Raw genomic sequence first — 10,081 nt, forward strand, 5'->3', positions numbered from 1 at the left:
TTTAGTTAGCTTGAATTTTTGTTTCAATGAATTTGTTTGGATAACACTTTAGTATAGGGAACTTGTATTCATTATTAACTACGACTTTTCCCTTAAAAAAAAAAACCTTATTTACTGCTTATTACTAGTCAGTAAATTAGTTGTTATGTTTAGGTATTGGGTAGGATAAAGAATGTAGAATATGGTCATGCAGAATAAGACATTAATATGTGCTTAATAATTACTAACAGTCAATATTGTAGTAATATGCATGCTGAAAAACAACTAGTTAAAAGACCCTAAAATAAAGTGTTACCGTTTTATAGTTGTATCATTATAAGTTAATGAAAAAACAAAATCTGTGTAGTTGTCCAGTACTTGCAAAACTACACTTGTTTACTATTATTTCCATGTTATGTTTAGATGAGCACAAAGCCAAAGAGCCACAAGGCCATGGGAGATGGCGAGTGGATGGCGAGGTTGAGGGCTTTTGCCAGCTCTGGAGTTTGGCCATCTGGAGGAGGAAATAGACCATCCCCAAGGCAGCGGAAGTGGTACGACCTCTATCAGAAGGTAAAGCAAAGTTACCTGTCTCATCACGTATTATGTAGTATGCAGGTCACCTGACAATGGTGCAGGCAATATCAGTAAATAATGATTCTTATCTTTTCAGATTGAGAAATGCCCCATGCAGGCCCATGGACAGACAACCCTCTTTGGAGGGTCCATGGCCTGCAACTGTGGATTCCATACCACTAAGGTGATCTATTTGAAAATGACATTTAATGTTGCATCACATATCTGTTAAAATGCTGTTTCACACCATCTTATTCCCTTCTGCTGTTGTTTTAGCAGCCTGCCACTGCCGCTTCAACTTCTGCCGCTTCAACTTATGCCGCACCTCCGCAGTCTGAAGCTTCAGACACGGCCCCTGCCCCAGCCCCACGGACATTCCTGAGGCCCCCTCCAAGTTTGTCAATGGTGAATATTCTATCTCTAATTAACGTTTACTTATTTGTTTGTTTGGTAGGATCTACAGCCTGCCAACTTCATAATGGTTCTAGCATGCTCATGCAGACTGATCAGTCAGGCCATTTGCATTTACACACACACACACACACACATTTTTGTTTGACTATATTAGTGAGGACATTGCATAGACTTCCATTGACTTTATAACATAGTTATAATATATATATATATATATATATAATATGTAATATGATATAATATGATATGATAAATATTATATATATATAGATATAATATGATAGATATTTTGCAATTAGCTTTGTTTCTCTTTTTAGTTCACTAAGTCACGGTTTGGTGGGTCCCAGTTGGCTTCAATAAAGCCAAATTTAGTGGATCGAAGGAGCCCCAGCCCCTCTCCTCCGCCCTCTTCAAGAACCCCCAGCCCTTCTCCTCCCGGCCCCTCTCCTCCATCCACTATGAGGACCCCCAGTCTATCTCCATCCACTATGAGGACCCCCAGTCTATCTCCATTCTCTGTGAGGGGCCGCAGTCCTGCTCCATCCTCTGTGAGGGTCCCCAGTCCTGCTCCATCCTCTGTGAGGGTCCCCAGTCCTGCTCCATCCTCTGTGAGGGTCCCCAGTCCTGCTCCATCCTCTGTGAGGGTCCCCAGTCCTGCTCCATCCTCTGTGAGGGCCCCCAGTCCTGCTCCATCCTCTGTGAGGGTCCCCAGTCCTGCTCCATCCTCTGTGAGGGTCCCCAGTCCTGCTCCATCCTCTGTGAGGGCCCCCAGTCCTGCTCCATCCACTGTGAGTATAGCAGCACCAATTTACATTTTTTAATATACACTTTAGTACTATTTTCACAAGGTACATATCACAAGCAAGGCATACATTTTCAAAACACCACACTGATCACACAGCTAGTGATTCTTTCAAAACCTGATCTCATGCTTTTATTCTAGTGAAACTGAACGAGAAGAGATCAAAAGTTTGATAGTAAGAGCTTTATGAAAGGCAGTTACTGTGAATGAAACATTTACTGTATATAGATGAAATACTTATTTTGGGTAGTGAAAAGGATACTTTGTGGTTTAGTGTATTATACTAACACAATTGAAAATACGCTGAAATGCTTAGTGCCCTTTTATTATCTTTGTTTGAAGAGTTTAAAAAAAATTTTTTTGAGCTTATGAAAATTGCACCAAAGCAATTAAAAAAAAAACACTATTGGACAGGCTGTGGTGTATATTAGTGCAGCCTTTATTTATACAATAAACAAATTGTCTTCCAAACAGGAGGAGCCTGGAGGAGTCCAGCCAGCCCCTGCTGGGGCCTCAGCTTCATTCTGGTTGCCAGGTGAAATGAGCAAGACCATCCCTGTGCAGGACCAGCGGTGGATTGCCAACACTTTATTTCACTCTGGCAAGCTGCGGCCAGATTTGAAGCTGTGGTATGAGCCCCCTGTCCCAGCTCTCATTTACCACCAGACACCAACTCCTGACCGGTTCTTCACCCATCGGTTGATGGTGTGGATGCCCTACCACCTGTGGAAGGTGAGGGTGTCCTGCCCAGCTTGTGGCAAGAACCTGACGGGCTATGGTGTCCACAAGAGGGCTCGGAAGGTCCTGGACATTGACAGATATTACCTGATGGTGACAGAGACACTCAGGTGCACTGTGTGTTCTCTTAACTATCTGTCAACAAGTCAGACTGTCCGGGACCAGCTTGACCTGCCTCACCAGAAAATGTTCCGGGTGATCCTGACCCGCAAGTGAGTAAATCAGTGTAGAAAAGATGTTGTTTTTAAAGACTTAAACTTCTGAATTGACCCCCCAATAAACATGTAACTAATCACAGCAACAATGTGCATTTCAGGTATGCCTGTGACATCCGTGTCATTAGGCTGCTTAGGGACCGGACGCTGGGCAACAGTCCAGCTCGATTGGTGAGGCAGTTAAAGGAGAACCATGGGGAGGAATGGCTGAATCGGCTGGCACACTATCTTGGGGAGTGTGCTGACTTTGTGGATCGACCCAGCCTCTTTCCGGTGGTCTGCCAGGAGCCTCCAGAGCCTATTGACATCCCCACCAGTCGTTGGCTGCTGTCTGTATATGGCAGGGACATCCTCTGCCGTATAGACCATATCAAGGCCAGCATCACATCGACTTTTGGCACCATATTAAAGATGGATTCCACCAAAAAGGTAAAAAATAATCTGACTCTGTAGTAAACTTACATGTTCTTACATGTGCTGCTGTAAAATAGACATTTTTATCACTTTGGCTTCTATTCTAATTTTTTTCTCAAAACAATAAGATGAACAAGCCACTGAGAATTTTCAGTTTACATGTAACACATTGCTGCAAAAATAAATGTAATGTATAAATACAAATGTTTTTTTTGTGTGTGTGTGTACTAGAGTATTGACTTTTGAATTTTACCTACTGTCTGAATCTGTATTTAAAATGCTTAGTGTGATACACAAACAAAACTGATATTCTTGTATAGAATAGAAAGCAGTTAGTCAACAAAAAGTAAAAAAAAAAAAATCCATGAAATCCATGAAAAAAAATCCATGACATTTGTTTATAACAAAAAACATCTAAACATTTTGATCAGTGTGACTCACACGATCACAAAAACACCTTTTTTATTAACAATTTACTGACACACTAACTAGGTTTTGAGGCATGAATTAAATGTTTTGGGTGAGTTACTAAATTTTGCAGACATGCAATAGAGTGGTGATGTTCCAGCAAACAGTTGTGACAATTGCACTTAAAGTTTAGAGAATGTTAAGACTGTTTCGAAAAATTTGTCAAAGCGACTGAGAAAAACTGTAATGTTGTCAGTGATAACCTTATATCATGAATGTGTCGTTTAATTTGTAAATTCCAGATCACAAAGAAGCTGGCTGGCCATGGACGGGGGACAGCACTCTGGGTGACCTCCATTGGAAACGAGGTCGGCCAGATACTGACCAGTGTCCTGTCAGTGCAGGAGGGGCCAGGACTGAACAGGATGGTGGCTGGTGTCATGGAGCGTTACCGCCAGGCAGCCGTTCCACCCCCAGTTCTGCTGTATGTGGACTGTGGCTGCTGCATAAGTGAGGGGGCAACCAGCAAGCTGCAGACCAGGTTTGGGCAATGGCCAGACCTCAACATACGGCTGGATATCTGGCACTTTATGAGAAGGCTGGCCGTGGGCTGCACCACAGACGCCCATCCCCTCTACCCCACCTTCATGGGATGCCTGTCTGCCTGCATCTTTGAGTGGGATGCTGGGGACCTCAGCCTGTTGCGGCAGGCAAAAAGAAAACAGCTGATGCATGAGGGTGTGCCAGCCATTACTGACCTCCTGGTGGACAGGAGCATCAGTAAAAAGGACCTCAGCCTTTACTGCCGCAGGAGGACACGTGGTGAGGAGGCCACCATACGCCTCATTGAGAGGCTGCTGCAGGAGCTGGGAGGGGCAAATGGGAGGGACCTTATGGGTGTGCCACTCCTGGACGAGGTGCGCATGGAGCACATCTGGCGTGTGCAGAAACGCCATGTCAAGTGCATCCAGGACTTGCCAGGAGTGCCACTTTACACAGAAGTAGGCACCACCAAAAAGGCAGGGGTCATCCTGACCAGGTATCGGTGTGCCAGAGGGTCCACATCCCTGGAGTCTTTTCATTGCCACCTGAACAGGTTCATTCCAGGTTGGTGTCTCACATGTATGATGTTTTAAATAAAAATTAATTTTTTCTAGATTTTTACATAATTTTTATGCATTATTCAGATTGAATGGCAAGTCCTTTTTCATTGGTATAAATGTCTTGTTCTTCTTCTAGGAACCAGTGCCAATGCACTGAATTTCCAGCTCTACCTCCTGGAAGGCCTGAACAGGTGGAATCAGGATCGGGGGACTGCAGCAGTGACCAGCAAGCCAGCGTCCCTTCTCACCTACTCCGGGGATATGGCCCACTGCGTCAACACCAACAGCCTGAAGGTGTTTGGTCGGCCTTTTGTGCCAACTTTCAGGCCACCTGCCAAATATACTGGTATGTCTTACCCTTATCTGGCTGCATAATACTTTTGGTTTGTGGGTTTTCAATGTTCTAACTAAACATTTTCTTTTATTAATCCCATTACCAAACCCAACCATACACTGAGTTTTGGAATGCTTGAAATCCTTGCTGAATAAAAATATTATTTAAAAAAAAAAAAATACTGACCTCAAACATTTGAACTGTACTGTTTATTGTTACAAAATATTTCTATTTTAAGTGAAATGCTGGTCTTTTTTTAACTTTTTATTTATCAGTGAATCCTGAAAATAATATCACAGGTTATAAAAAACATTAAGCAGCACAACTGTTTCCAACATTGATAATAAATAAATCTGCATATTAGAATGATTTCTGAAGGATCATGTGACACTGAAGACTGGAGTAATGATGATGATAAATTCAGCTTTGCATCATAAAATAAATTATATTTTAAAGTATATTAAAATAGAAAACCATTATTTTAAATATTGCAATAACATTTCACAATATAACTGTTCTTTTCTGTATTTTTGTTCAAATGTAGGCTTGATGAGCATAAACGACTTCTTTCAAAAACATTACAAATATTAATGTGTCCAAACTTTTGACCAGTCCTGTTTGTGTCATTGCATTTTTTTTTTTTTGTTTGTTTGTTTGTTTGTTTGTTTCACAGGAGAGCTGCTTGGTGTTGACTACCTCCTGGATCAGACTGGAAAGCCCCTGGTAGTGGACCCCGACTCAGAAGAAACAGAAAACATGCTGGAGGATGTGGATGAAGGCGAGGATGAAGAAGACGAGGGCTTCGGGGAAGATGAAACACATGATATTACTGTGTCAAGTCTTACCGATGACCCAAGCTTCTCTGTCTCCTCCCATTTTCTGCCCTCTTCTGAGTCTCTATCCTCCACCCAGCCTGCCGCCCCCCCTGCCCAGCCTGCTGCCTCCTCCACCTTGGCTGCTGCCTTCTCCACCCAGCCTGCTCCCTCCTCCCAGGCTGTTGTCTCAACTCTGACTGCTGCCTCTTCCACCTTGGCTGCTGCATCCTTCACCCAGCCTGCTGCCTCTTCCACCTTGGCTGCTGCCTCGTCCACCCAGGCTGTTGTCTCAACCCTGACTGCTGCCTCTTCCACCTTGGCTGCTGCGTCCTTCACCCAGCCTGCTGCCTCCTCCACCTTGGCCGCTGCCTCGTCCACCCAGGCTGTTGCCTCAACCCTGACTGCTGCCTCCTCCATGCCAGGTGCCTCAGCATCTTCCGACGAGTCTGTGGTATGTAAATACCATGTTACAAAATCAGATCTATGTCAATGCTGGATTGCTTATGACATCATAAATAAATGAAGCCACCGTGCCACCATGTTGGTATTCCCTAGTGTTCCCTCACATTCTATTGAACTAAGAGGAAATCATCTGATTTTACTGAGAAAACATTACTTTTTTACAGCATTTTTATATCTTGCTGGAATGTACCCGTTCCAAACGTCCTAAATATTTAAATGGTTATTTGTTTAATGTCTTAAAAGAAGATTTTTATTTGTTACATCTTTATTACAGTAGTGTATATCAGTTGACGGACAAGGCAACATTTGGATTACAAATGTCAAAATGATTCTTCTGAAATCTGAATACAGATTTATGCTTTGTAAGACATGCACATAACATTTAATTTGCCATGTAGAGTTATTCACTGTGGTTATGTAATTATGTTTTATGTAATATTTTTTTAATTTGTATCGCAACTGTAAATGCATACTGTTATGCTAGGAAAAACCCATAGAATCTGACTGACCTGTAGATTTTTAACAGTATCTGAGATTTCCAAGGGTGTGAAGTGGATGCAGGTCAACAAAAAGACATCAAGGAATATGTATATATGTATTTGTGTTTTGTCCCACTTCACCGTCCTCATAATGTTGCTCATCTCTGTTTTTTTTCGTTCAGGCTTTGGATAGCTCTGGTTTGCCAGGCATGGACAGAGTCGACAGCCTTGCAGAGTGTCTTGTGGAGCTTAGGAACCAGCCCTCTCTGGCCCTCACCAACCAGCAGGTCAGGATCATTCAACTTTCTCTACTTTCCCTCTTTGACCTGTCATACATTAACATTTGCACATGTTTTGTTTTCTCATTTGCTTTGTATCATTTGCTCTTTCTGCTTAGGTGAGCAATATTGTTGCTCTTTGGCAGAACCTGCTGGACTATGACAAGCAGAGGGTGGTGTTTGCTGCCAGATACCAGAGCAAGCTGGACACCGGGAGGTTCAGGTCCCCCAAGAAGAGGCAGGAGTTCACTCCAGGGGTGGAGAGTGTGAAGAGGCACGCACTCACCACCACTGCCCCACTTGCCCAGTGGCCAGATTGTTGTCGCCTGATTGAGACAATTTTTGTCAGGCTCTGTGCCATCCATAAAAGTCCCAAGAAGAAGGGGACTGGCACAGTGTCCAGATGGGACCTCATCCTGGGGGACTACAGGAAAATCAGGCAGCGCATTCTGGCCAATGCGACTGTTATGCAGCAGACCACCCTGCAGCTGGTGGACGTGAGCCATACCACCTTGGTTCAGTGGCACAACAGGAGGGTAAAAAGACAGGACAGTGCAGTATTGATGCAAGGGCTGCATCTGCCTAGCCAGTTGTCTGTGGCGGCTGACCCTCTACTCCCTGCCAATGTGCGCCCCCCATCTGCACCCCCCCAGTCAGGTCCGGCTCACCAATACCACCTGCCCAGTAGCACTGTGGGCCAGGCACAGGTGAAGAGGAAGAGGAACATCACTTCAGCCCCAGGGGTTTTGTCACCGCCAGCTGAGAAACCTCAAACCCAGCGGCAACTCTTCCCTGCTCCACCCCCAGGTGCTCAACTGGTGATGCTGACGCCAATGGCCTCACAGGGACTCACAGGGCCTGTCCTGGTTGCTGCTCCACAGGCTCTCAGGGTCAGCCTTTCCTCTGCCCCTCCTGCTCCTGCTGCTGCTCCGCCAGTTCGAAAACTGACCCGTCATGTGCCGCACAACACATGCAAGAAATGCGGGCAGTTTAGGACAGCTGAGACTGGGCATAGCCAATACAAAGGTGTTGTATACTGCCCCTCCGTAGAGACAGTTAACAAGGAGCAGTGGTTGGAGGAAATAAAAAAAAAGAAATAAAAAAACCTCTTATTTATGTGTATAGTTCTTTTTCTTTTCTTTTCTTTTTTTTTTTTTTTGCACTTGCAAAGACTTAACAAGAGCCATGGACACTGGAGAGTTTTATTTATGTGTATATAGTTCTGATTTTTTCTGTTCTTTTGCACTGGCAAATAATGCACAAGAATCATGGACATTGTAAATATTTTTTATGTGTATAGTTCTGTTTTTCTATTCTTTTGCACTTGCAAAAACATGCACACGAGCCATGGACATTTTAAAGTTTTATTTATGTGTATAGTTCTGTTTTTTTTATGTTCTTTTGCACTTGCAAAAAATGCACAAGAGCCATGAACATTTTTAAGTTTTATTTATGTGTATAGTTCTGCTTTCTGTTTTGTTGCACATGCAAAATAATGACTAAAACAATTAAAATGTGAAAGAATCAAGAAATTAATAAATGATTGGCCATGTATGATTGACAATAAAAGTTTGGTTATGATTAAATAACTATCTCTTTGTGTGTTTTCCTTTGCTACAGTATCATAGTATAGGCATATATTGTATCATAGCATAGCATAGGCACTTGTGAAAAATGTTGTAATGTCAGGATGCTTTCAAAAATGAATGGACTGACTATTAATATATTTTTATAAAACAACTGGTGCAGAAATACATTTAAAGCTAAAAGTGCACAAACTCAGAACTGTAAATATCAAGAATCATTAATATACCATTAATACAATGTTCATTTATATTTCAAAATGGCATAGCAGAAATAATTTCAGTAATATGGACACCATTTATGTGATTTCTGATAAAACACACTATTTTACATCATTAAAAAACAACCTTAATTTCTGGCAACAGTGGGATTCGAACCGGCAACCTTATAATCAGCCTTTCGACCATATAAATGTATAGGAAACCAGAAAAAAAAAAAATTTAAATAATTTTTTGTAGAAATATACTTTCAAAAACATTACTTTTGGAGTAGAAAGGCATAAAATTCCCTTTCTTCTCTTTTCTTCTCCTTTTTTTTCTTTTTTCTCTCTTTTTTTCCTCTTTTTCCCCTCTTCCCCCTTCTTCCCTCTCCTTCCATTTCCCCCCCCCCCTTAACAGACTATTGTTCCCCAGCTTTGGCGCAATCGGTTAGCGCGTTCGGCTGTTAACCGAAAGGTTGGTGGTTCGAGCCCACCCAGGGACGAAGGCGCTTTTTCGGTGCCATGCCGCCAGGGAACCACAGACGTGTGCATGGAATGTTCATGTTTTGTGGCGGAGGCCTGTTTTCCAGAGAGGTCCTGCTCAAAACTCCTTTTAAAACAGCGTCGAGCACTTGTAATAACTTCCGGCTGTGTTCTAATGTGGATTTTGGTCATTTAGGGCACCAGTAACTTGTAACCTATCAAGCTCTCTGGCATGAGGTCAATCAATTTGGCATACGCCTACACATGCTGGTGTTTTCGAATGTAGGTGAGGCATGAAACAGTCTAAACAGAAGGGCAGATGGGAAACAGCTGAGGGCGACTGCTGTCACATCCTCAACAGTTCTTAAACCTGTTTTCCTCAGGCAGATGGTTGTGCTGAAGACAGGGCAAGGTAACTAAATAACTGGAACTTGCAAACAAAAAAGAAATAAAAAAGACTGCAACTTTGCAGGATAAACAGCATATGCTGTTTTTTTCAGCAGGGAACTAAAGGGAAAAGAAATAAAAGATTAGTTCTGGACTCTGGAATATTAATAACACTGAATGCAAGTACTTGAAAGAAAGCACCTGCTATAACGTTATACGCTGCCATGCGATACTAAAGCAGGTAGTTGCCATTGCCTCTGTCCTAAGACAGTTTGACATGTTTAACTTTAACTTACTAGCTTGCCTCAATTAACGCTAACTAGCCAACGTTAGCAAGCACGGCTAGTCCGTTAGCCAAAACTCGCATCCCAGTTAATACACTTTAGTATTAACGTTATAGTATTTCCAAGT

At 42.7% G+C, this 10,081-nt stretch overlaps 1 protein-coding gene and 1 non-coding gene across 21 annotated transcripts in view; both read left to right on the forward strand.

The window, feature by feature from the left end:
* LOC127510574 (uncharacterized) overlaps nucleotides 1–8,606 on the forward strand; it is a 28,038-nt gene extending 19,432 nt beyond the window's left edge. For 3 of the 20 annotated variants that reach the window (XM_051890210.1, XM_051890215.1, XM_051890214.1), the window contains exons 6-12: nucleotides 2,246–2,721; nucleotides 2,826–3,153; nucleotides 3,849–4,653; nucleotides 4,786–4,995; nucleotides 5,657–6,249; nucleotides 6,922–7,026; nucleotides 7,137–8,606. In XM_051890210.1, coding sequence (XP_051746170.1) covers nucleotides 2,246–2,721; nucleotides 2,826–3,153; nucleotides 3,849–4,653; nucleotides 4,786–4,995; nucleotides 5,657–6,249; nucleotides 6,922–7,026; nucleotides 7,137–8,117 — 3,498 coding nt within the window. In that variant the 3' untranslated portion in view covers nucleotides 8,118–8,606. Of the gene's footprint in view, nucleotides 1–402; nucleotides 553–652; nucleotides 740–831; nucleotides 961–1,286; nucleotides 1,758–2,245; nucleotides 2,722–2,825; nucleotides 3,154–3,848; nucleotides 4,654–4,785; nucleotides 4,996–5,656; nucleotides 6,250–6,921; nucleotides 7,027–7,136 lie in introns of all 20 variants that reach the window. The other 17 variants (XM_051890199.1, XM_051890196.1, XM_051890197.1 and 14 more) reach the window with 14 other exon arrangements.
* Nucleotides 8,607–9,232: 626 nt separating this feature from the next.
* trnan-guu (transfer RNA asparagine (anticodon GUU)) lies at nucleotides 9,233–9,303 on the forward strand. The gene has a single exon. It is a non-coding gene; the product is annotated as a tRNA-Asn (tRNA).
* Nucleotides 9,304–10,081: the final 778 nt, after the last annotated feature.

This window comes from Ctenopharyngodon idella, chromosome 4 (genome assembly GCF_019924925.1).
Source record: "Ctenopharyngodon idella isolate HZGC_01 chromosome 4, HZGC01, whole genome shotgun sequence".
In the NCBI taxonomy this organism is placed as follows: Eukaryota; Metazoa; Chordata; class Actinopteri; order Cypriniformes; family Xenocyprididae; genus Ctenopharyngodon; species Ctenopharyngodon idella.